The following is a 26,738-nucleotide window of genomic DNA, read 5'->3' as shown; positions in this document are numbered from 1 at the left end:
AGGGAGAGAGGGGGAAGAGGGGGGGAGGGAGAGAGAGAGGGGGAGGAGGAGGGGGAGGAGGAGAGAGAGGGGGAAGAGGGGGGGGAGGAGGGGGGAGGAGAGAAGAGGAGGGGAGGAGGAGGGGGAGGAGAGAGAGAGGGGGAAGAGGGGGAGAGAGAGGAGGAGGGGGGAGGAGAGAGGAGGAGGAGGGAGAGAGAGGGGGGGGAGGGGGGAGGAGAGAAGAGGAGGGGAGGAGGGAGGGGGGGAGAGGGGGGGAGAGAGAGAGGAGGAGGAGGGAGAGAGGGGGAAGAGGGGGGGAGGAGGGGGGAGGAGGGGAGGAGGAGGGAGAGAGGGGGAGGAGAGAGGAGGAGGAGGGAGAGAGAGGGGGGGAGGAGGGGGGAGGAGAGAAGAGGAGGGGAGGAGGAGGGAGAGAGGGGGAGGAGAGAGGAGGAGGAGGGAGGGGGGGAGAGGGGGGAGAGAGAGAGGAGGAGGAGGGAGAGAGGGGGAAGAGGGGGGGAGAGAGAGGAGGAGGAGGAGGGAGGGGGGGGAGAGAAGAGGAGGGAGAGAGGGGGAGGAGGAGGAGGGAGAGAGAGAGTGGGGGAGGAGAGAAGAGGGGGGGGGGGGGGCATCATCCACAGTAAGTGTCTCGTTGGACAGTGTGTATGTTTATGTCCTGAAGTCGTGTCTGAAGTTTCGCTAACTGACTGGTTTCCTCCGGCTTCACTGACAGGTACAGGTGGGCAGCAGGGTGACAGCGGCAAGAAACAACTTCTTTCAACAGGTGCATGATGGGAAGTCCCCCGGCAGTCTGAGCCTGTCGCAGCTGAACTAGTAGATGGTTCAATCAAAGCCTGAATGAACTATATGCTTCATCTCAGAAACATGGAGAGGAAGTCTGCCTCCCAGTCTGCCTCCCAGACCCGAACTGGTAAATGGTTCCACAGCAGAGGAGCCTGAGAACCGAAGGATCTGCCACAGTAGAGGTGCATTCTGGGAGAGCAGAGTTCTGTAGGGTAATAATACGATGAGCTCCTCGATGACAGGGAGCCGAGCAGAGAAACCAGTACAGGAGTAATGTGATCTGGTTCCTGTCAGTCCTCGTGCTGCAGCGTCCTGAATCAGCTGCAGAGTCAGAGACCTGCTGGAGCAGCCTGACAATAAGGAAGTACGATAGTCCAACTGAGAAGTAACAAAGACGAGTCATCTCTTACACTGAGACATGACTCAGTTTTAGCTGCAGCTCCATCAGACAGATGGTGTGTGGTCCAATGATAAGACGTCAGGTGTAATGAAACTGGACTGATGGAAGAGGACTCTGTGGACAGACAGAAGCACATTTAAAACCAGCCACTGTACTGAGTCCATCTGCACTGAGACCTGAGCCTGATGAAACTCAGAGACGGTCCGGCAACGTGGTTCAGCGAGACGCAGAGGACCAGGTGATTTCTGTCCCAGCTGTAAAACAATCAGCTGGTTTCATGTCGATCCAGGATCCATGTTACACTGAGTCATACAGAACAAACATGAGAAGATCATTGGAACTTTACATCCTGATCTTTTCGTGTTGTTCGTGTGAATGTGTCCAGAGTTAACGAAACGTCTCAGCCTCAGAGCTGCTGCTGTGACCTGACGTCTCGTGTGAGCTTTTACTTTGGAAAGTTCGGGGATTACCACCATACTTACTGAGCTGCTGTAGTTTCTCTTTCACCTTTAGGTGTTTTATCTTTTGTAATCAGCCAATAAAAAAGCAGAATCCGGAAACAGGACTCTGTGTCCACCTCTTCAACGCTCATATTCTCTCAGAGAACCAACCTGTGACGATCTGAACACGGTAAGATCACAAATGACATTTTCAGTTACTTCAGCAGGTTACACACAATATTTTAGTGAGCTTAAAATTCAGTTCTTCACTGTGTGTGTGTGTGTGTGTGTCCAGGTGGTTCACTGTCCCTCAGGTTGTGTTGATTGATTTATTGAGCAGAAAGATTTGTCCTGTCTCCTCCTGGGAGAAACACACACACACACACACACACACACACAGGTACATACTGTCATCACCATGATAATCATTGATAAGCTATACCGTTAGCTTAGGATGCTCTTGATGAATAAATCAGGTGGTTTACAGGAATCCAATTCTGTTTTAATCTTACTGATGTGAACTGATGCGAAGCATGAAATGAGTCATCCTCACCATGTCCTCCTGTCCAAAGAACAAGACAGATCATTAGTTTAAATGCTTTCTGGTCAGGGTGTGGTCAGGTTTGGGCTCCAGAACTGGGTCGAGTTAAAGAAAGATGGTGGCCACAAGAAAAGAGACAACAGTGACATTTTACTGACACTGATGTGGAAGGTGAGGAAGCTGGTTTGCTGAGGTCAAAGTCAAAGTGAGATTACTGATGACTAATTTCATATAGTCAAAGTTTAAATGGTCATTTTCCACATCTGTGATCGTTTCAGTAACTTTCCCCTGACGTTCTTGTAGACCCGCTGACCTCTCACTGTCCTCTCACCATGGAAGTTGCCGACAAGCTCATAGAAATGGAACTACAGAAGGAATGTGCAGACAAGTCGAACCAACTGGCCTCTGAGCTGGAGGAAAACAAGAAGATAGTGAATGTCAGTAAGGTTGTTGGGAGCTCGGTGTCTGTAGGTGGAGCAGTTGCAGCGACAGCAGCAGGTGTATTGGCCTTATGTACAGGAGGGGCAGTGATACCATTCCTAGGTATGGTAGGAGCAGTGGGATCAGGGCTTGGTTTGGCTACCAGTGTGGGTTCTGATATTGCAGATATCGTGGTATCAAGCAGCACCATGAAAGAAGCCACTGAGATTTCAGAGCAGGTTGAGAATCTTGAGAAGGGAATCCAGCGACACATGACGACACTGATGGAGGAAGGAAAGAGGAGAGAACGACAGGCTGGTGATGATCTTTCTCCTGAAGATTATGTTGTGGAGCGAATCCTGAGAGCAATGGCCAAACGCTACGGGCTGAAGTTACATGATGCCATCCGTCTGTGCAAGATGATGACTGGTTCATCCAAATCTAAGATAGGAAGGTCAGGGATGGACGGTGCTTTTGCTCGTCTGGGTTTGAACATGTTTTCGAAATTTCTTCTAAAAAGAGCAGCTAAAAAAACAGGGAAAGCTCTGGTTTCAAAAGGACTCTCGATGGTGGCAACTTCTGCAGGAGGAAAAGCAGCAGCGAAGGCAGCTGGACGTGTATCTAAGAAAGTAACAGGTCAGTGCCAGACACAGCAGGGGGCGCTGTTTCCATCAGTGAGACACACTGTATGTCTCCTGTGGGCTGGAGGTGAACACGTCCTCAGATGGACGGCTCTGTGCTCCACTGTGTGAGGCTTTGGAAACCTGCTCAGATGTAGCTCAGGTGTCTCCTGAGGCAGCAGGTGTGATGTTGAATCTCTGTCAGCTGATAATGGAACAGCAGCAGGTGCAGATGCTGGGATCAACTTTAACTTCAGCTTGTTGCAGCTGTACATGCAGACAGAGACACAACAGAACCTCTGGTGTCAGTTTGGACTCAGATGAATTTGGTTCTGTCTGTGATGCTGTTTGGTCCACTGTCTCTCTGAACTCTGCTGATTCAACATCCAACTCCACTGTTGTGACTTTACAGGTCTCATAATTAAAAGTGTTTGTACTTTTCTTCTTCAGGTTGCAGGACGAGCACTTCTGGCATTTTCTGTCACTGAGCTCGTTATCAACTGTCGAAACCTGGACAACTGTGACCCGGAAAACTGTCAGAGTCTGAGAGAGACGGCTAAAACCCTACGGACTGCCTCTGAAGAACTGGAAAAAGACCTTGATGAAATTCCGTGAGTCTGAACATCAACCTTATTTACAGTGTAATGCTAAAAATAAAAGTTATCATGAAAGGTTTGTTTCCAGGCTGAGACACTCCTAAGGTTTTCTGTCCCTGTTCTGAGGAACAGAGCTGTATGAGCATCGGACGCCTCATCATTATAAAATAACTGTTACACTGGTTGAAATGATGAGACTAAAAATATTTCTCTTTCTAAAATTCCTCTCACAGAAAGATGATTAAACAGTTTGCCAAGGTTAAACACTGCATTGGAAACTCCAACAGGAGCTTGGATGAAAGGGAGGAGTTGATAGAGTTTGCAATAGAAAAGTGTGAGGATGAAAGTGTTCGACAGTGGCTCAGAGAAAACTCAGAGTCTGAGGCTTTCTTCAAACTCATGGAAGTTTTTCAAAAACACATCAGTGAGGAAGAGAAGAAGAACCACAGCAACAACGTCGACATCACCTTTGTGGCTCATGGATCGATCAGAGAGCCCCTGATCCCAGCCAGCTGTCTGCTGCCTCTGTCCACCGTCACAGACGTGGTCCTGTATACTCCCTGGAACTGCGTCATGAGTGCTGATGCAGTGTATGCTATTGCTACAGGACTCATAAAACCTGAGAACAGAGGTTTCTACTCTAAGGATAAGGTTCCTGGTGCAGAATATCGTCCCAGGAAACTGCCCGACCACTGGAACTCAATGAAGAAAGCTGGTGGACGGAAGATTCCAAACATCATGGTTAGTCCCTTATCACCAAAGGATGGTGTATGGAAAAGATTTGAGGTTCTCACAACTACTCATGGTCAACCAGGGAGAAACCGCATCGTGATCCCGTTCATCCTTCCTGAAGAGGAAACAGTCCTGTTCTTCGTTGTCACCTTGGCCCTGTCTCTGGTGCTCGTTTTCTCCAGGTTCACAGCCACCGTCCATCTCGCTGCCTGTCTGGGTAAAGAATCTGCTGGACAGAAGTTTGACAGGAAGGATCTGGAGACACAGTACGCCTACGCCATCGACAACACAGGGATGACAGTTTCAACTTTAGACACTTTATGGGAAAAGTTGATGGGACAGTTAAAAAGTTGGTTTGTTTAAAAGAAGATAAATTCAAATGTGGTGCCAGATGAAAAGTCAGAGGATCATTGATCATTACCGTTGATTCTGACCATGAAGGTCTGAACCATGAATGCAACAATTAGTTGATTAATCAACAAAGAGAAAATTAATTGGGAAGTATTTCATCTTTGTTTTAATATATTGATCAATTCATGGACAAAACTATTATCAGTTAATCAGCAGATAATTGTTGAGTGGAGGATCAACACACTGACATTATGATCCACAGCAGTGAACTCACAGACTCTGGCTCAGTCCTGATGTCAGCAGCCTGATTCTTCTGCTTCACAGATTTCCTGAAGGCTCCATCGAATCAAACAGTTTTAGTATTTAGGAAGTTTTTGCTGTCACACAGTAATGTGGCATCAACATTTTCAGTTTTTCAGTTTCAGCTCTGGAAATGTGTTTATGAGGAGTGAAGTAGGAAGCAGGTGTGAAAGATGTCACAGCTTCACGTCCACGTTTCAATCAATATTCAATAAATCTGCTTCATTACTGTCAGTTTGCAGTTCCTCTCTCATCTCTGCTCTGCTCAGGTATAAAAACCCTTCAGCTGTTGTACAAACAGCATCAGCAGCAGGATCACAACAGTTTTTACATCCAGACACAAACAACACATGATCACAAAGGCCCAGTGATCACACCTTAACTGTCAGTTAGCAGGTTTTGTACCTGTTACCATTCTCCGGCCGCCAGGTCGGTCTCAACCTGAACCTGAGTAAAACTGTTTCTACAGTAAAGAGTCCATGCTTACTGTGAACTCCACAGCTGCCGTAGCTGTGTACCCGACGCCGTAGATTTTAATGATCTGCAAACCTTTCACTCCAGATGATACATTCATGTTAAACACCTCCCTTTATCTTTCTTCCCATTTCATTCTTACTATATGTTTTATCCACAGACATTTTGATGCTAAATATTCAGATTTGAAACTCATCTGTGATCATTTCTTTATTCTGTATTAAATTATCTTCTACTTTGACTTTTTAGATGGTTTATGGTGCATTTATGGATTTGGTTAATGATAAATGGAATTTATATAAATCACAACTCATCCACACATTGATACAGCACTTCTTCACTGAGCATACAGTGCTCAGAGTGCAGCCAGGGGGCGCTGTTGATCTGCAGCTCTGACAAACAGGATGTAAACTCAGGCAGAGGAGGAAGTGGAGGAGGAGGTGGACAACAAGCTGGGACGGGCAGGTCAGGGAGAGGCGGGACCAGAGAGAGAGAGAGAAAGAGAGAGAGAGAGAGAGAGAGAGAGAGAGAGAGGAACCTGTTTCAGTGATTTGGACTCGCCCCTTCAGGAATAGAAGAGAAAAAAACACAAAGAGCAGGATGGTTGGATCTGACTTTTACTGCAGGTAAAACCCAACAAACTATCTATCAATTCATCTATCAATCCGTCTGTCTGTCTGTCTGTCTGTCAGAAGTTTTTCACACTATTCTTTTTGCTCCTTTTGGTTTTGTGATATTTGGGTGTGTGATTTTCTTGTGTTTGCTCAGTGTTAAAGTTTTATGTTGTTGGTTCAAACTTTCTTTTTCATCTAAAACTTTTTATTGTGAAAACCTGAAAAGATAAATCTTCATTGTGTCTGTAAAACCTACATTGTGGGGACATTAACCTGTTCCCACAGCTACATACGGGGACTGTGTGGTTAAAGGGCGAAAACCTGACTTTTACTTAAGATTAGGGTTTTGTGTGTGTGTGTGTGTGTGTTGTTGTTGTTGTTGTTGTTGTTGTTGGCTAGAATGTCTCACTCTGTGTCCGAATTGTAGACTGAACACAAATTTTATCTAGTTTTGTGTCTGGAAGAACCTGGAAAATGACCAAACTAAAAACAAACTATGTGGCAGAGACATTCACCTCTGCAGTTTTGTATAAATAATGCTATATGCTGAACACAGTCAGTACACAGACTGGAATCTAAGGATACAAACTCAAAACTTCGTTCCTTCTTTCTTCGTTCTCAACATACAGTTTAATTTTAAAAAATTCTGGAGAATCTTTGAAAGAGAAAATAAAAATAACTAAATCCAGTTTGATACAAGGCTGTTGTACAAATGCAGTGTGACAGGACAGTAAGATTTTAACAGACTTCTTTCAAATAATTCAGTTAATATTAATAATTCAGTCACATGGCAAAAATATGTAAAATATAAGGAATGTGCAATGTGTGTCTCATATGTGCCATGTATATGTAAACACACACAGATATATACATATACTTATATATTTGTACAAACATGAACTGACGACTGTGAGGCCATTGTTTTGTTAACACGTTATATATATATATGTATATCATATAACGTGACATATAACGTGATATATAACATGATATATAACGTGATATATATATATATATATATATATATATATATATATATATATATATCAGTGTATTGTCACACTTGAGTTATCAATGATCCTTGAGGAGGTTCCAGGTTCCTTAAGTGACTTTGAGCATGTGTGCTGTTGTGGTTACCTGAAAATGAAAAAGAGGAGACCTGAGCTCATGCTTTCACAAACAGCTGACAGCCGATCACAAAGCAGGGTGCTCTGTTGTCATGGTTAATTTAGTTTGTCTGAGTCCTGGAGGAAATAGTAAGTGTCCTTTAAGAGGTTGTAGATGTCCTTGGGGGAAGCTGTAGGGGCCATTGAGGAGACTGTAGAGGTTTTGGAAGTCTTGGAGAGGTTGTAGAGGTCCTTGGTGAAGTTTAGTGCTCATTGAGAATGTTCTCAAGGAAGGTGTGAAGATCCTTGAGCAGGTTTCAGAGATCCTAAATGCAGTATAAGGACTTTCTGAGGGGATTTTGGTCCTTGAGGACTTACCAATGGTCTTTGAAGAGGTTCCAGGGTTCCTGCGACCACAGCATGAAGCATCAGTCCTGTTGCTATGGTAAAGTGCACTTTGATGAACAGAAAATCGTTTGACTTGAACTGTGTAAGTCATGTTAACAGGCAGCAGACAGCCAATCAGAAAGCAGGATTTCTGCACTTGATGTTTGTCTGTTACTCTGTGAATGTGAGCTGCCATCGGACAAAACACACAAACATCCAGACAAACATGGAGCGTCACACAGACACACAGTGTGGTCAGACTCCACACATTCCTTTAAACGCCTGGTGTCTCTCTGCGCCCTCTGTGGGCGGAGCCAGCTGATGGATTTATGATTCAAACCTGCTTATTTCTGTCTGTTTTTGAGTGGGTGAACACTGTGACCACACCCACACTCAGACAGAGGCCAAAGGTCGACCTCAGACTTCAGATCTGCTGAAACAATTCTTGATTGGCTGTTGGGTTTATGATGTCACATGACATATGACACATCACGGGGCAGGAACAGCTGGGCCGCTGCTCATGTTGTTAAAGATGGATCCTGCCACAGACCCTCCACCTTGGTTTGATGATTGACAGCTTAGTTTATTTTTTTACACACTTCAGTGCTGTGGTTGAACAGAGCAGGGTGTGTGTGTGTGTGTGTGACATTCCAGCCTGGCAGTGTGGGTGTGGCCGAGCGACAGAGGCAAACAGAGAGAGAGAGAGCGGTGGGGGAGGCAGCATTCCACCAGATCAGAGCTTTTCACACACCTGAAACACACACCTGTCTCAGGTGTGTGACTCAGGGCAGTTTGAGGGGAGAGACTCTTAAAGGGCCAATCAGTGATATTTGTTTCAAAAAGCCTGCAAGTGACTCGGGTATAGTTCTTTACACATTATGTCCCCAGTCAGGACCCGGTGTCTCTGTGGGACTCTGTGTCCCCTGTCCGGACCAGGAGTCTCTGTGGGACTCTGTGTCCCTGGTCCGGACCAGGGTTCCTCAGCACCTGTGTTTGCAGCCTGTCGTCAGACTGAACTTGGACTAAAGCAGCAGCAGACATGACGGCTCAGGTTTATCTTATCTTATCTTATCTTATCTTATCAACATTCAGCTCCACTGAGAACAGATCTACTGCACACACACTTTTGTTGCTGTACAAAGACAGGAAACACACACACACACACACACGTTTTGTGATGTCATAGTGGGGTGGAGTCTGTGTGGCCTTGAGGGCGGGGTTTACAGCTGACAGGAAGAGCAGACACTTCCCTCTGTAAACAGAACAGGCTGGAGATCAGCCTCCTGCTATTGTTCTATGTGTGTGTGTGTGTGTGTGTGGTGGCTGCCTTGCTCAGTGGCTCCTGGACAACAGCTGCTAATAATGGACGATAGTATCCATATCAGTTTTGTCTCTGTTTCCACGGCGATAAATATGAGACATTAAAGAAAGTGACGGCAGAGAAGCTTTGAAGAAATGATCAGATTATTAACATTATCAATCACTGACTAATGACTAACCTGAGTGTGTTAATCTGAACCTGTGTCCAGCTGAGTTCACCTGCACGTCACTAACCAGGTCACATGGTAACATGAGTCCTTAACGTATGATACGTCTGCCCCGTGAACCTGTAACCAGGTTTCTAAAGACAGTGCTTGGGGACAGTACCAGCTGAGCAGGACACGTCCTCACATTTAAAAGACTCCACCCACAGTCAGACGCCACAGACACGGCATAGAGGAGAGAGGATCTGATCTGTGACCAGCTGCACGGGTTTACACACCTGGCTACCTGAATAAAGGTGATCTGTGATTACCCGTGTGTGCCTGTGAAAGCACTGATGGAGATCCACAAGTCTGCAGGTCTCCACAAGTCTGCAGGTCTCCACCTGAGCAGGTGATGTCACTGATAAGCCCCACCCCTCTACCTGAAGGAATGCTGAGCAGTGGGCGGAGTCTGTGTAGTTTAACGGGACTCTGTTCTTGTTTCTGATGGAATCAGTTCCATGGCAGAGGTAGCTCCTCCTGAGAGGACAGGGACAGAACCGTGAGACAGGGACAGCTGACACCTTTCCTCCACAGCTGGATGAGGCCATGTTTTCCCACGTGGAAACATCAGAGACATTGAAAGAGAGGACAGAGTGAGAGTCTGGATTAGAGTTAGCTGCAGGACGAGCTCAGAGCTGATGATTGGTAGTTTGACTTGTTCTGACATGTAGAACCAGAGGGAGACATAACTCTCATTCCCTTCTGTGTCTGTGTCCCAGCAGCTGTTCGACCAAAGCTCAGAATAAATGTTCGAAACACTCTTTTCATCAAAAATCAAAAATTGTCCTCGTCTCAGTGCAGTTTGTCTTCAGCATCACTAACACTGAGCCCTGAAGACGATCTGTCCAACAACAAACCTAACATCCTTTTGCACAGTGGTGTGTTGTAACACAGAGCGTATGATTGGCCAGAAGAAGTCAGTGAACGCTGTCAATCATTGAATGTGATCTGATCTTCAGCTTCACACAAACATCAGCACTTACTGGTCAGTCGTTCTCTGAGCTCAGGGTTCTGGTCTGGGTTCTGACTGGACCGTTCTACAAGGTGGATTTTCTGTTGTAGATTCACTTCCAGGTCCAGATCCTGATGCTGTGTCCACCGTCCTTCACCTCTGGGCTGGTGTTTTCATGTTGGTATCCAGCTGTGCAGTAGAGTCCAGCTGTTCTCTGACAGACGTCAGCTGCAGCAGCTTCCTCTGTGGTGTCCTTCCTCCTCAGTCCATCAGCTGATTCTTCTGGTTAATAACAAACTTAAAGTCACTTATTTTTCTCAGCGTTGAATCTTTGGCCTTTGCTGTGGTTGTTGTTGAATCCAGTTTGGTCTGATCTGGGTTTTCTCTGATGATCAGGTGTGACCTTTGACCCCTCACCTTTAAAGTCACCTGCCCTTCTACCTGAGGGGGTGGGTGCTGAGGAGCCCAGGGTGGTCACCATGGCAACGACCTCCTCCCTTCTCAGCAGAGGTGAGTTCTTTTAAGTTCTAATATAATTTCAGAATAATAAAAGAACACTAACAGTAGTAATGATTGCAGCACAGTGACAGTAACAGTTAAAGTCGTAATGGTTAGCTTTAGCTTTAGCTCTTATACTTGATTTAACACATCTCTTTATTTTTTGCTCCGGTCTTCTGGTCTGGATCGGGTCTTTCAGGTCTGGGCCTGGTCCTGGTGGAGTTTGAGTATGAGTACCAAGGTCGGGACGGTGTGCCGGTCTCCATCAAACCCAACGAGCGCTACGTCCTGCTAGCTAAGACCAATGACCACTGGTGGCAGGTCCGCAGTGACTGCAACTCCAAGCCATTCTACATCCCTGCCAAGTACGTCAAAGAGCTGCCAGCGGACTTCCCCTCCCCCCTGGACTTTACTGGTCCACCCAGTTCAGAACCAGTGTTGGTTTCTGTGGCTACACCAGTCCCTGTGCCTGTCCCTGTTCCAAAGACTCTGGAGGAGTCCAGCGGGACCAGAACCAAACCAAATGATGAGGTTACAATCCGGCTCAGACCTGACGCCTCCACTGGGTACCGCAAGACTGAGAACCGCATGTCAACATTTGGCGTTCCCCTGGACTTCCATGACCCGTCACATGTTGTGGTGGCTGCGCCCCGGCATCCTGGCAACCCTCCCACTGGTCCTGCACAGACCGGGACCACGACGACCGGCAGGAATAATAACATAGTCGACAGTGGTCTGATCAAAAAGCAACCTCACCTGGTGGGGCGGCTGGAGGACCACAGAGACTCTGGGAAACCTCGGGTTCCCAGTTTCAGCCCAGCAGACCCTCTTTCCACACCCAGACCCCAGACCCAGCCCATACTGGTGGAGACACCAGTGGTCCCGGTGGCCCCACTGGTCCCCGTAGCCCCCCCCCACAGCAGCCTCCAGACCACATCCTTGCTGTCAGCAGGTTCCCATGACAACCAGGAACCCCCAGCAGAGCCAGAGCCAGAGGAGGAGGAGGTGGCAGAGGAGGAGATGAGCGTGGAGGAGAGCAGTGAGGAGGAGGATGATTCACTGAAGGGTTCAAACCACATCTATGAGTCCATCCAGGACCTGAACCTGGACCTGGAGGCTCTGACTGGAGGGAGAGTGAGTCCTGGAGCGCCATCTGAAGCTGCACCGGCCCTGCCCGCCCCACAGGTAAGAAACCATGAGACACTGGATCTCAACCAGTACAGGTTGTGGTGTTAGACAGGTTCTACAGGACAAACTCGATCGGCAATAACTGATATTTATCAATAAAGGTTATATCAGTAAAGTAGACGTTGGGTTTGATCTGCTGCCACGGCGAGTTCAGTCAGAGGCTGCACATCTTTTTACAAAATAAAAGCCTTCTCCAGCGTGTCATTTCCTGCAGCGTCAACACAGGAAGAAGAGAAGAACAAGAAAAAGCTGTTTCCTCTCTTTATTCTCATCAGAGCAGGAACACAGCTGACCTCTGACCTTTGACCTCTGACCTTCAGACCTGCACTAAACTGGTCCTGGACAGAAACTTCAATTCACTTTAAGCTTTTATTTATTTTAAGCTTTTATTTTATTTAATTTTTATTTATTTATTTGTTTGTTTTTATTGTTTTGTTTGTTGATGTATTTTCTTTTTGATTTTTCTTAGTTGGATTTCATTTATACTTATGTTATTCATTTTTATTTTGTTGATTTTATTCATTTTATTCTATTATTTATTTATTGTTTATATTTTAATTTACGTTTAGAAATGTTTACTTGTATTTTAAATTTTTAGTTTTTCATCATCATTATTATTCATTTTATTTCACATTTAAAGACACGATATTATCATTATTTCTCTATTATTTATTTAATCATTACGTCATATTATTATTTTTAGTTTTGATTTTTTATTATAATTATTCATTTATTTTTCCCCGCCTCAGAACAGGAGTTTTATTCTCATGGGGTGGGGGTGGGGTCTGGTGATGTCACAGCAGGATGTGATGTGATCAGCAGGATGTGCTGATGTTACAGGCTGCAGGATGTGTTCAGGGTTGGACAGGAAACTGTGAAAGAACAACGCTGCAGCGACACCTGCAGGATGAGACAGGAAGTACAGTAACCTGACACCTGTGTGTGTGTGTGTGTGTGTGTGTGTGTGTGTGTGTGTGTGTGTGTGTGTGTGTGTGTGTGTGTGCTCGTCTGACCGGTTTGTGACTGAGTTGTTATCTGCTCGCTGTTCTGCCCCAGGATGTTGTGGGGATCCTTAAAGATGTTTAATGAGTCCTTGAGAGAGGTAGACAGATCTATGAGGACATTTTACGTGTCCTGGGAGAGGTTTGTGCGTGTAGAGGAGTGTCCACATATTCCAGAGAATTTTCAAACTGACTTAAAATAGGATGGAGGGGCTTTGGAAGATTCCATGAAACTAGAGAAAAGTTGTAGGGGATCCAGGAGTCACTGAAAAGGTTCAAGGGGTCTTTCATGAAGTTCCAGGAGTTACTGAGAAAATTCAAGGGATCCTTGAAGATGTTTTATAATGAAGCTCTGAGTCTTTAATGTCAAGGAAGTCCTGTGGGTCCTTGAAAAGGTTCTTGCAGACACTAAAGGAGGTTTTATAAATCCATGAGGAGGATCTAGGAGCTGGAGTTTCAAACTTGTGATCAGGTTCGGGGGGGTGGGGGTGTAACAGCCTGCAGATAGACGGGGGAGGGGCTACAGTTGGCTGTGGGCGTGGCTACAGCCCACAGAGCTCTGCAGTCTGACAACATGAATCACTCTGAGTGACTGTCGGACTTGAAACCCTGAAATAAAAGCTGCCAGACTGGTTTCTAATGGAGGCTGATTCTGGATGGAAGTTAACTATAGGTGAGTCCACACATCCTGAATTCAGCTGATGAAGTTATTGGTTCAAGCTGTGTCTCATGTTTCAGACCAGAAGCTCCCTGAGTCTCTGCAGGTGAACTTTCCTAAAAAGCAGCAGAAACCAGTGGAGGTTTGGAACATTACAGCTCAGTAAGACCTGAAGCTGTGACGTGAGATCTGAGCTCCGTCAACCTCACCCTGAATCTGTGTTTCAGCTTTAAAAGCTGATCTCCAGTCAGCTGACAGGAGACGGACTGTGCTCAGGTTAATGTGAAACGGAGGTGTTATCATGGAGTTTGACCTCTGACCTCTGACTAACAGTCTGTCAAACACTGACACTGATCCTGGGCTCATCTGGTCTGTCGGAGTCCTGCATGGTGACGGAGACGGAGACGGGGACGTGCTCGGTACATGAACAGATCTGAGGACAGTGAAGTTCAGGTTTCACGTGGATCAGTCTCCTCCGGCTCCCTGACGCCAGGTTGTGTGAGGAGGAGCATCAGGTGTGAAAAGCTGTGCTGAGATCTGTGATGAAACATCTGAAGTGTGTCAGTCACAGTGAAGCTGTTGCTGTTGATCTGATGTGTGTGTGTTTATAAAACATAGGAGGAGTACTTCCTGTTTGGCGGGAGCTCGCTCCACCCAGACACAGAGATCGTTACTGTTAATGAGACTCAGCCCAGTTTACTGACAGAAAATCCCTGCAACATACAAACGTTTGTCTGAAGTCAGATCAGTGTCCTCTGTCCAACGTCCAACAAATGGACAAATCAACATTATCATCACTAACAGAAACCTAAACTGTGGCTGTAAACACTGAGTTGTAGTCTCATCTTCCGTCCAGCAGGAACGTACAAACCCAGTCTGAGATCCAACCTGTGGTTTCTGGTTTGGTCAGGGACCAGAGGTGCTGGTTAAATGAAGACTTTGTCCTGATGGACTGTCCCTTTATCCCTCTGTAGGACCGCAGCTTGCTCGGCCCTGACTCGCCCATCTACGCCAACGTCTCCTCTCTGAAGAAAACGTCTCTTCCTCAGATCTCTGTCTCCAGCCCCGTCCCCATTCCTCCACCTCCTCCTGATCCTGCCCCCTCCGCTACAGGCCCCGTCCCATCTTCTTCAGTCCCCTCCTCTGACATGATAAGACCCACCTCCCCCCTCAGCCCACAGGATGGGTGGCAGGTAAGGTGACCTCTGACCTCTGATATGTTTTTTTATACTATCACATTTTTTATAAAAGCAAGTTTAAGCTGAAGCAGGAGCACTGAAAGATACTGAAGAGACACATGAAATTCAATAAATAGAGTAGTTCACAGAAGTTCTTAGGTAAATTGAAGTTTCATAAAATTAAATGATTGAAAGTAGCTGAAAGAAAAATACAAGGAATTGAGGTGGGAAATGGAACAAAGTTCAAACAGAAGAGAGGCTGAAGAATGTAAAGAAACGGAAGAGAACAGAATGAAAGACACTGAAGTGGAAGTTCAGCCAGTGACTCAGAAACATTGGAAACAAAGATTGATTTCACGAGGCAGGTTCAGGAAGCACAGACAGAAACACTCATCAGTGAAGGACTGAAAGGAGCTGAAGAGTCACTGTACTGAGAAACACTTCTACGTTTAACATATTTCTCTCTGGTGGATTTTTGTCACAGTTTTTATTCACTGTCGCTCATAAAGTTGGAATAAAATATATTTGACCTGTTCTCATGAAATGAATGAATCACAATATGATTTATTCCTGATGATTATAGTTTATATCTCCTCAGAACTTTATTGATCAGTCTCTTCCACTGTGATTACTGATGTGTATAAATAAACTTAGGAATGTGTCTGAAAACAACATGATTCCAACTTTATGGCCGACTTTTACTTTTTATCTGCTTTTCTTGTTTATGTGTTGATGTATTTTTACAGTCGTTCATATTTTCACTTATTGTCACAGCCCTGGTTCTAATTCTTCTTTCACATTCTCTGTGATAAGATTTCACATTTTATTCTATTTACATTCAGTTTAACTCCAGGTTTTCTGTCCTGTGTCGTCTGTTCATGTTGCAGCTCACACAGGTAATTAAAGTTTAATCAGATGTTACCTGAGCAGTTCAGGTTTGTTCCACAGAGATCGAATGAACAGTTAAAGCTCACATGTTGCTGAGGGACAGTGATGGTTCAACAGGACTCACGTGGTTAAACTGAACTAACGTCCTGATGTTCAGACTTTCATCCAGCTGCAGGTGGTTGGCAAGGAAGGAACTTTTCCGTCGAAGACTGTTCTCTGTTCTCTTTTTTCTTTTTTCCTGTTCAGGAATGAGAAAAAGGCAAATATTTGCATTGTTCATTCAAAGTTTTAAATATTAGAAAATGAGTAAGGACAAAAAGAAAAGTCTGACGTCTTCATATGAAAACAATACGGATGCACCTTCAGTGGCTCTGCTGGATCCTACTGACTCTACTCATCAGTAGAACCCAGCAGAGTCAGTAGAACCCAGTAGAACCCGGCTAAGCTGTGCTGTTTGAACACTGCCTCTCTGCTCAGGTGCACACTGACCAGGACAGTGGGAAGGTGTTTTATTACCATCCTGTTACCAGACAGACCGTCTGGTCCGACCCCCACGGCCCCCCCCCCCCACCTGTTGGAGACATGGACCAGTCCAAGGGGAGGGAGGGGGGACAGCTGACCTCCCCCTCACCTGTGCTCTCCCCCGCCTCCTCTCAGGTATGAAACACAGAATAAAATAATCTGATGTGTGCAGGACAGCATTACGCGGCGTTAGCAGGTGCTAACAGCCCCCAGTTAAAACCCGTCAGACATGTACTGGAGTATATGACAGACTTGTCAGCTGGATCCAGTTTGGTTCAGAGAGGACCAGCGCTGCCAGCTGTAGAAACTCACTCTGCTGGTTTAATCTTTGTCAGCTGTTCGTACCCAGAGTCCCTCTCCTTCCTCTCAGGGTTCCTCTGGCTGGGAGCAGCTGATGGACGAAGTGTCAGGGAGATTTTACTACTACAACCCCACCACGAGAGCCACATCCTGGACTGCACCAGAGCTTCTCTCCCCCTCCTCCCCCCCTGCATCTGCGACCAACAGGAAGCCTGACGGCGGCCCGGTATGATCCTGAGACGCGTCTGGATTAAACCTGGTTTGAAATCAGTGAAGTCAGAACAGAACAGATTGATTCAGTTCTACATGATGAGTTTGTAACTGTAGACTTTTGTTCTGAGATGTTAGAAAGAATCAACCAGCAGCTGAAACTCAGAAGCTTTAAATGCTGTTGGAGACGTTCCTGAAGAACAGCTGAGTGTTTCTGAGAAAAGGAACCAGACTCCTTTCACTTTATCAGCATTTAAACTTCCTATAACTGTGAAGAGCAGCAGGTAAAGTGTGAGGTGTGTGATATGATGACAGCTCTGTCATAACTGATGTTTGTCTGATTGAACTCAAGCCTCCGCTGCCAGAGGAAGATTATCCTGTGGACAGACCGAACGAGGACTCTGTCTTTACAACGGTACACACACACACACACACGCGCACACACACACACGTTTGCTCTGACTGATCCCAGGACGGACTGAAAGGTGTCTGGAATATTCATCACTCTAATTGGTCCCTGTTCTTTTCCCAGCATCCTCAGCAGCCTGCGGGTGTGATTCCCAGAGCTCAGCCCCAACGGATGATGGGAAACGGTGTTTCTGAGGAGGGAACGACTCTGCAGGTCAGGAACTGGAGACACAGTGTGGCTGAAGAGGCGAGTCAAACAAATGAGATAAAAATGTGTGAATGATGATGATGATGATGATGATGATGGTGGTGGAGGTGAGACACCATCTCTCAGGATGCTCGAGACCTGGATTTAAAATTCGTCCTCTGTGTGTCACAGACGTTTGCTCCCGGACACAGGAGGAACGTCTCTGACCTCACTGAGGTGTCCAATAGAAGACACTCTCCCGACAGTCCACAGGTAGACACACCTGTCTCACTGCTTCATTCGTATCATTACATGTCCACCTGTCTCATTCTGCCCATTGTTTATTCATTAATTCATTAATTTATTCACACGTTAACACCTTGTGATGTCATCTGGTTCTCCCTCATCAAGCTCTCTGATAGGTACAGACTAAAGAGGAATCTGTCCAATCGGAGCACAGGCTCCCACCAGCTGCACGTAGGTCCTGGGCCCTGATTGGCTGTTAAAGCTCTGTTGAAAATGTGTTCAGGTTTCCATGGTGACAGCGTCAGCTCTCCTGCAGTTGTCACGGAAACGTGTTGCAGCAGACCTGGTTCTACTAACTTGTTCTACTAACACTCAGAGAATCACTCACATCTAAAACACCGTGTGGGTACTGAAGGGACCTTTCTGGGCAGTTCAGACAGACAGCGCCACCTGCTGTGTGTCCTCAGTATTACTGCTCAGTGCTGCAGTTTCATCAGGATGTTCCACTTTTTAGAATTTCCTGGGGGGATGCTGTCCAACATTTGGAGACAAATATCAGAGACAAATGATAGATCATCTTAAAAAGTCCTGATGTGGCTGTAAGTAACTCTGCCACCTGTAGGGGGCGCCAGCAGGACGCCACACTCTGAATATTGCCCAGAAGTTGGCCCGTGTTTTTCTACTAACGCTGCTAATCCTAAATGAACGCAGCTTCATCAGTTCTGAAGCTCTGGTTGGGTTCTGCTGATGTTCTGCTGATGGCTCTGCTGGTGGTTCTGCTGATGTTCTGCTGATGGTTCTGCTGATGTTCTGCTGATGTTCTGCTGATGTTCTGTTGTTCTGTTGATGTTCTGCTGATGGTTCTCAGGGTGACGCTGAAGAACTATCTGCTCTTCTGTTTGTCCACTGGTTACTCAGACCAGGCTGAATGGGTTAGACACTGTGTTGATCCTCTGACTCCTGTAGCACCAGCAGGTCAAACTTTTCATCTGTCCTGTGATGTGTGTCCACATACAGACATTCACATCTGTGGATGTTAGCATTAGCTCAAAGCAGCATTGTTTAGTACAGCGTCACAGAGCTGCTAAAGGAGGTTCTTGGGATCCTGGAGGAGAAGGCGGGGCCTCAGAAGGTTTTAGGAAAGTTGTTAAATTATCTTAAGTTTCTACAGTAAAATGTTTCCAGGACTCATCAAACCTCCAGGTAGATTTTATTCACTGTGACAGAATGTTAGAGCTGCACACACACGCACACACACACACACACACACACACACACACACACACACACTCACACACACACACACACCACTCCCATGTTTACACGGGAGTCACATTTCAAAGCTGACCTGCAGGTTTAAAGAAACCTGAAGACTCACCTGTCTGTCTGTTTACCTGTGTGTGTGTGTGCGTGTGTGTGTGTGTACAGGGCCATCTGCTGGAGAAAGCAGGAATCATCAATAAGACCAAAATAGCCGATAACGGCAAAAAGATCAGGTGAGACCAAAAACCTTTGACTCTCAGCCTCAGCACCGACGTTTCCTGATGGAAAGTTTTTACATTTGAAAGCAGCTTTAGACTCAATTTATCATGTGTTCGTTTGTTTGTTTGTAACCAGGACTGTACACAAAGTACTGAACTGATTAGCACCAAACTTGGTGGAGGGACGGGGTGTGGGTCAGGGAAGAACCCGTTATATTTTGATGTGGATCTGGTTTAAGAGGCAGATCCAGGAGTTTGGGTTCCGGTTTTTCCTTCTGTTGGTGTGAGAGTCAGACACACTCAGGGTTGGCCTGACGTAATTCCTCATCGAGGCGTTTTTCAGTTTGAACATGACACTGCTGTTTGGACGTAACTGTGTCTGTCTTGCTGTTGGACAGGAAGAACTGGAGTCAGTCCTGGACCGTCCTCCATGGAGGGATCCTCACCTTCCACAAAGACCCCAAATCTGCTCCAACTGGGAACGCTGTAAGAACCAGTCCCACATACTGGGACACTGACTGGGTTACTATCAGCTCAGTTATTACATACACATACACTGAATAAACAAGTTATTAGGAGGCAGCATCAGCCCTGTGGTCCAGGACCGAGCCTCCACTGCCCCTGATGTTTCACACGTTCATGCTCCCCTCAGGATGAACTGTACTCACTGGTGATCGTCTGACTTTTCCTCTTGCGCCATCATCAGGTCACATTTTAATTTGCCTGTCTGCAGACACTTCATTCGTACTCTGACTGCGACTCCAGGTCCTGCTTCACATCCTCGCACTCAGATCCAGCCAGTTTTCAGACGGACATATAGAAATAAACCTTCGTATACGAGGACAACAAAGCTGAGCACAGACGGATCAACATAAACAACAACTATTATGTACAATGTAAAATACATGCATATAGAAATATATATAAAAGGCGACAATGAACAACAACATACAGGATCCATATACAAAGTGTTTCTGTAGCCACAGCTACACAAAAGCCACACACACACAACTGCAATGCAAAATACTGTAGGGCAACATGATACTGGTAAACAGGTAAACACACTGACAGATACCAATAAGCTCAAACTTTGTTTAAGTTCTACAAACCTGTGAGTCACGCTGACTTCCTCCAGTGAAACTGATCCATGATGACGACTTCCTGTTTTCCAGAGTAAAGTGTCGCAGATTGTTCCAGAGTTCACTGTGGACCTGAGAGGATCTTCAGTTGGCTGGGCCTCCAAAGACAAGTCCTCCAAGAAGAACGTTCTAGAGGCAAGGATCTGTTACCATGGTTACAGTCTGTTATATGTTGATATGAACCGGTCCCATCACATGCTCTGTGACCCGCGTTTCTGTGGTTACAGGAGTGCTGTGTGGTGAGGCTCTGTCTCTGACAGTGAAGCTGTTGCCATGGTTACTCCGACTTGTTTCTGACTTCAGCAGTGGGTGTATGTGACCGCTCTGTTTGTGTTTGTGTGTGCAGCTGAAGACTCGTCAGGGCTGCGAGTACCTGATGCAGTACGACACCGAGAGCATCATCAGCGACTGGTTCAAAGTCATCCATGACGCCATCAGGCAGCTGGTAACAAACACAGCCTCACTCACTACGTTAAACAGATCTGAGATCAGGAGAAGTGGCGCTGACCAAGTTGAACTCTTCCAGGACCACGAGCATCTGACGGAGGACGAGGACGAGGCTGCTTCAGACAAAGAGGACAAAGACAGGAAGAGGACGTGTGAGTCTTCATATTCTGTTGACAAAACGCTTACTTGTTTGACCGTATCACATGGTCACCATCAGCAGATTGAGTTGATTCTGAGTGACTGTCGGTATTTTCAGTCTGAAATGATTGGTCAAAAAAATAATGTTCAACTGACTTTAATCATCAAATAATAATGAAGGGCACAGACCACACGATTAATCATCCATTCAGTCTACGTTTCCATAACAACAGCAAACTCAACATGCTGAAGAAAACTGAGCGATACTGTTGAAAGCTCCGGAACAAAAAATCATTTTAGTGAGTGCTTTTAATCAGCTGAATGAATCACACCAAAGCAAAATAAGTCAAAACAAGTCTGACTTGACTTTGCCTTAGGGGTGGGCGATATGGCAAAAATATCACATCACGATTTTTTAATGGTAAAATCACGATCACGATTTTATCACAGTTAATTTTTACAGTGAAATTAATTTAGAACCAAACTATTTTCTTTGTAAAAACTTAGATATAAAGGCAAAAAAAGTCACCTCTTTCCACCGTTTGCTACTCATATGTCGTGCTTTTATCAAAGGCTTGTGTTATAGTTGGTTGTTTCTGTGTAATGTCTTTAGCCGTTACCACCGGCTGATGTGTGGTCGGCCTCGCTGCTCTCAGCAGATTGTTCCGGATGCTGCCTCTTCAGGTGGTTAAAGAGGTTCGTTGTTGCGCTTTGTCGTTTGGAGAAAACCCAAACCAGTTCCATACGAACAGTGACAGTATTCAGAATACAGTTACATTGTTGAAATCAGTGGATTACGTGACGATACTTCTCTGTTTCACGAGTTTATATTTATTCTCTAAATGAACGAAGGCGACCCGATGCGTTTCCCAGAAGCCCCAGCTCCACGAAAACAAACGGAAATAAACGAGCTATTCGCCCGATCAGTCTGTCAGAATGGAGTCGGACGAGGAGCAGCAGGAGCGAGAGCTTGAGCCGCAGCCGGCAAAACAGAGCCGGGACAGGAATGCGCTGGCCAAGACAGAGACGGCGTTACGTTACGTATTCTGAATACGTAACGCCGTTACATGAACTCCGTTACTCTCCAACACTGTCCATACGACTCAAGTGGCCTTCTTTTTGGGGACCAACTCCAAGCTTTCACTTTCGTAGTCGGCCATGGCTACCCGCTACACCCTGACTAAAACAGCGAGGCTAGTAAAAAAAAAAAATCAGCACTGCTCGTAGATCGTCTTCACGATCTAATATCGTCATATCGCACACCCCTACTTTGCCTCCAGTCACACTGAGACGTCCAATCTTTGTGTCGGTTTTAGCCTCCAGGACTTCATCGGGACAGGACTCGGAGCAGAGACGAGTCCGGACCAAACTGAGACGCTTCCTCCAGAGGAGGCCGACGCTGCAGAGCGTTAAAGAGAAAGGATACATCAGAGGTAAAACCCACGTCTGTCCTCACTGTGAACAACATCCCCATCCAGACCAAACGTACTGAGAGTCTGATCAGCCTCAGCTGATCTGACAACGTTCAGTCCAAGACTCGGATCACTTCTGTCTTTCTGCTTCGTCCAGATAACGTCTTCGGCTGTCACCTGGACACACTCTGCCACAGAGAAAACACAACCATCCCCAAATTTGTGGAGAAGTGTATCAGAGCGGTGGAGAGGAGAGGTAAACACACACACACACACACTGTTACAGGTGTTGTCCTTACACATGGCTCTCAGGTAACCACAAAGGACCACTGACATTTACACCTGACCCACCTCACTGATCACATGACTACATTCTCCATGCGTGGTGTAAAAGGGCCCCAGATGTTGACAGCTGTTTAATCCAGGGAATCACCCCCCCCCCCCCTCCTTTTCTAAAATCTAACGCAGTAACATTTACTCAGAGTTTGTCGTCGTTCACCTGAATCCATTTTTAAAGTAACTGTTGGTGTCCTGGAGCACAGTGCTCCTGACTGATGTGTGTGGTCTGTGTGTGTTCAGGTCTGGATGTAGACGGGATCTACAGAGTGAGCGGGAATCTGGCTGTGATCCAGAAACTACGACATAAAGCTGATCATGGTAACAAACTGTCACTTGCCATCATTCATCATCTCGACCTCTCTGACGGCTTGAGTTTGAAAAGCTGTGTGGCACGTTCTGTCTGGACGTACCCCTCGTAGGACGTAGGTATTTACACACTGAAGCTTTTCTTCGTTCCTCTCCTGTCCCTGCAGAGGAGCAGCTGGACCTGGAGGACGGACAGTGGGAGGAGATTCATGTGATCACAGGAGCTCTGAAACTTTTCCTGCGGGAGCTTCCGGAGCCGCTGTTTCCCTTCAGCTGTTTTGACAAGTTCATCGCTGCCATCCGTCAGTGCACAAAAAACCCTGCGTCTCACAGACACACAACACACTGAGTACAAAATGTGACACATACACCGATCAGGCGTAACATTATGACCACCTGCCTAATATTGTGTTGTGTTGGTTGATCTGGACCAACATGTTGGCAGCAGATCCTTCAGGTCCTGTAAGTTGTGAGGTCTCTGTGGATCGGGCTCCTCCTCACTCCTGATAGATACTGACCTCTGCAGACTGGGGACGTCCCACAGGAGCTGCAGTGTTAGAGATGTCCTGACTCAGTCGTCCAACCATCACAGGCAAACTCACTCAGATCCTTACACATGTTCACCTGCTGTCTGATATGTCCCGCCCACTAACAGGTGCCATGATGAAGAGCTCATCAGTGTTATTCACTTCAGCTGTCGGTGCTCATAATGTTAAACCTGATCGGTGTATATACACATACAGAACCACACAGAGAAAAATCATACACTGACTCAAATTCTGTGTCCAACTGGACAACGAGACAACAGGGGACAGAGGGACAGAAGGACAGAGGGACAGAGCTAGAGAAAGACTCATGGGGTCAACACAGTCATGAGTACAGATCATCTGAGAACTGCTGCCCACAGATCGTGTCACAGTTTGGCCTGTGGAACTTTAAACTACCTCGTTAGCTGAAGCAGGTGTTTTTAACCTGCCGACATGTGAAAGCAGCTCTGTGTGTTTATTTCCATCAGAGGTCCCAGACCACAGTCTGAGAGTCTCCTACATGAAGGACCTGGTTCAGTCTCTGCCTCTGCCAAACCATGACACCATGGAGCTGCTGTTCAAACACCTGCGCAAGTAAGACTTCTTAAAACCTGAACCAGGCTGCAAGAGACCCAGGACTCGTTTTAGTTCTTGTATTTTTTAATCCTAAACATTAAACGCTGTCATTTTATATGTTGTTATTGTAAAAACATTTGATTATAGAAGCTTCAAGGGCTGTTCTCATTGTTTAACGTGCTTGAAATAAGGTCTTCTGTTCTGCGTATGCACTGGTTTATGGGAATTAGAAAAAGAGATATTTAAAATGCAGAAAAAAGGAGAAGGAGAACCATCAGTGCTAATGTTTTTTTAGACTGTGAGACGTTTGGGGCCTGGGGGGCCAGGTCAGGGTCCTGAGACCCCTCCTCTTTTGCAAACTGATCCTAAAGTTGAATATAGCTCAGTAAGTTTCTGAAAACTCTAAGATTGTCTTTGTACAATCAGAGCCTGGAGGACCCTGAATGCAGGGTCACATCTGCCACCAGTCCACTGACATTGTCCCACAATAACACTACACAGGATGTGATGTCATGGGCCTGGATAAAAGTATAAGTTCATATTAAGCAGTCATGTGGTTTGTTGTCTGGTTCTGTGATGTACAAATGTCAGAACTTTCACTGGAACACGAAAAAACATTCTTCAGTTTCTCTCTCTCTGTCCAGGGTGATCGAGCACAAGGACTCCAACAGGATGTCGGTTCAGAGTGTTGCCATCGTGTTTGGTCCCACGTTGCTCCGCCCCCAGACCGAGTCAGCAAACATGACGATCCACATGGTTTTCCAGAGCCAGATAGTGGAGCTCATGCTCAACGAGTTCCAGACCATCTTCTCCCAGAGGTAGGAGGAACCTCCTGGATCCCCCAAGATCTATAAGAGAACCTCCTGGAATTCCAGGAAGGCCCCAGACCACACTGAGAACTGCCAAAAATATTTTAAACTTTCCAGAAATTTGGACCTAAACTTCATCCCCTCTCAAACTTCATTGAACCAGAAAATTGCTGACTACATGGCATTCTGTGCCTTAAACAAGCCAAATGGAACCTGTGAGGAACCACGTGGTCCCTGGACTGGTTTTGAAACCGCTGACAGCATCTTCAATCCTCTAACGAGGCAACAGACCAAACACAACACACATTTTGTTGGCATCCTAAAAACCCATAAAAATTCCCACTTTTACCAAGAACTATCCAATCACGTTCCGGATCCTTCTGGAATCGCTATGCTCTCTGGATCCAAACTCTTTTCCTGGTCCTATTTTTGAAGTTTATGGACATCAGAGTTCATGGATTTTGAACCTGGTGGCTACATAATGCCCATCTCTAACCACTCTGTCCTCCATGATCCAGGTAGAACTGGAATATAACTATCTAGAACCCCAGACCGATTCTGAAACCTTAACCAGTCTCTTTCTAGACAACAGACCAAACAAAATGCACCTTAAACCCCCAAATTTCTGACTTTGAGAAAGAACTGACCCAACAGGTTTGAGATTCACCCAGAACCTTGTAAAACTCCCAGGACCCAGAGTAAAAAGAGTGGATCCATCTGGAACCCTGGTTTAATCTGAAGTTCTCCACCACAGACACGTGACAAGCTGCAACAGATCAAACATCTTCAGTGTCCTGCTCGCTTGGTGTCTTTAAAACACTTCAAAAGTTGAGACTTCTGTGTCCCACCTGTCTCCAGGGATTCAGACTGTGCTTTTCTGTTTTTAAAGACATCAATGTTCCAGGTATTTTGGCTCAAATGCTCGTTATGAACTCATCAGTTTGAGTTTAATTCAAAATAGCGACTTGTCCACGTCCACGTTCACAAGCGGAAGGCTCAGTAAGTGAGTTAGAGCTGTTCCCAGTATCCCAGTATCCCAGTATCCCAGTATCAGTCTGTATTGCAATCACTGACACTGGAAAACACAGATTTGCACAGAAAAGTCATTTTCTAACACTACATACTGATAACAAGTGTTTTACATGAGTCTGAAATGAACAAGACCTTCATCGTATTAAACACTGGATCAAAGTTTAGTCATGACATGATTTCATCAGTCGTATTCAATACAGAGCGAACAGGCTTCGTCACAGCTCAGAGAAACAGGAGATAACAATTCAGCTGAGAAATGATCAAACCGTCTTTGTGCTGCACATCCTGGATCTGTCCCTGGATCTATCTCTGAATCTGTCCCTGGATCTGTCTCTGGATCTGTCCCTGGATCTGTCCCTGGAGCTGTCCCTGGATCTATCCCTGGATCTATCTCTGAATCTGTCCCTGGATCTGTCCCTGGATCTGTCCCTGGATCTATCTCTGAATCTGTCCCTGGATCTGTCTCTGGATCTGTCCCTGGAGCTGTCCCTGGATCTATCCCTGGATCTATCTCTGAATCTGTCCCTGGATCTGTCCCTGGATCTGTCCCTGGATCTATCTCTGAATCTGTCCCTGGATCTGTCCCTGGATCTGTCCCTGGATCTGTCCCTGGATCTGTCTCTGGATCTGTCCCTGGATCTGTCCCTGGATCTATCTCTGAATCTGTCCCTGGATCTGTCCCTGGATCTGTCTCTGGATCTGTCCCTGGATCTGTCCCTGGATCTATCTCTGAATCTGTCCCTGGATCTGTCCCTGGATCTGTCCCTGGATCTGTCTCTGGACACAGTGAAAGTGAGAACAGGTTTTACAGAAATGTTTCTCAGAGATGAATCAGGAACATTTTACTGTTTGTGTTCTGCTGTAATAATGAACTGATAATCTGTACAATGCTGTATGTTTTTATAGTATCGAGTTTATACACAGATACAGAACAAAGGAAGATTAACATTAAACTCTGTACATAAGAGGGTATTTTACTGGATTTTAATAAAAATCAAACTGGTCTGTA

General features: G+C 46.0%; 1 protein-coding gene across 7 annotated transcripts; it reads left to right on the top strand.

Annotated features, from left to right (window-relative positions):
- The first annotated feature begins 1,733 nt into the window (after positions 1-1,733).
- On the top strand, positions 1,734-26,738 carry LOC121198145 (rho GTPase-activating protein 27-like). Of its 7 annotated transcripts, none has more exons than XM_041062055.1 (22): positions 1,734-1,810; positions 3,652-3,812; positions 10,636-10,749; positions 10,937-11,922; positions 14,559-14,777; positions 16,128-16,307; positions 16,543-16,698; positions 17,035-17,097; positions 17,215-17,337; positions 17,470-17,550; positions 17,689-17,754; positions 18,952-19,019; positions 19,403-19,490; positions 20,177-20,278; positions 20,490-20,588; positions 20,670-20,742; positions 22,045-22,161; positions 22,298-22,396; positions 22,720-22,797; positions 22,953-23,087; positions 23,801-23,906; positions 24,533-26,738. In XM_041062055.1, the coding sequence occupies exons 2-22, from the start codon at positions 3,803-3,805 to the stop codon at positions 24,708-24,710; spliced, it is 3,141 nt and encodes a 1,046-aa protein (XP_040917989.1). In that variant the 5' UTR covers positions 1,734-1,810; positions 3,652-3,802; the 3' UTR covers positions 24,711-26,738. The 7 variants fall into 7 exon arrangements, with proteins under 7 accessions (XP_040917989.1, XP_040917990.1, XP_040917988.1 ...); XM_041062056.1 differs by lacking the exon at positions 1,734-1,810 and adding an exon at positions 3,199-3,217 and having other exon boundaries at positions 17,215-17,304; XM_041062054.1 differs by lacking the exon at positions 1,734-1,810 and adding an exon at positions 3,199-3,217.

This window comes from Toxotes jaculatrix, chromosome 18 (assembly GCF_017976425.1).
Source record: "Toxotes jaculatrix isolate fToxJac2 chromosome 18, fToxJac2.pri, whole genome shotgun sequence".
NCBI lineage: Eukaryota > Metazoa > Chordata > Actinopteri > Toxotidae > Toxotes > Toxotes jaculatrix.
This window is presented reverse-complemented; position numbering and strand designations above follow the sequence as displayed.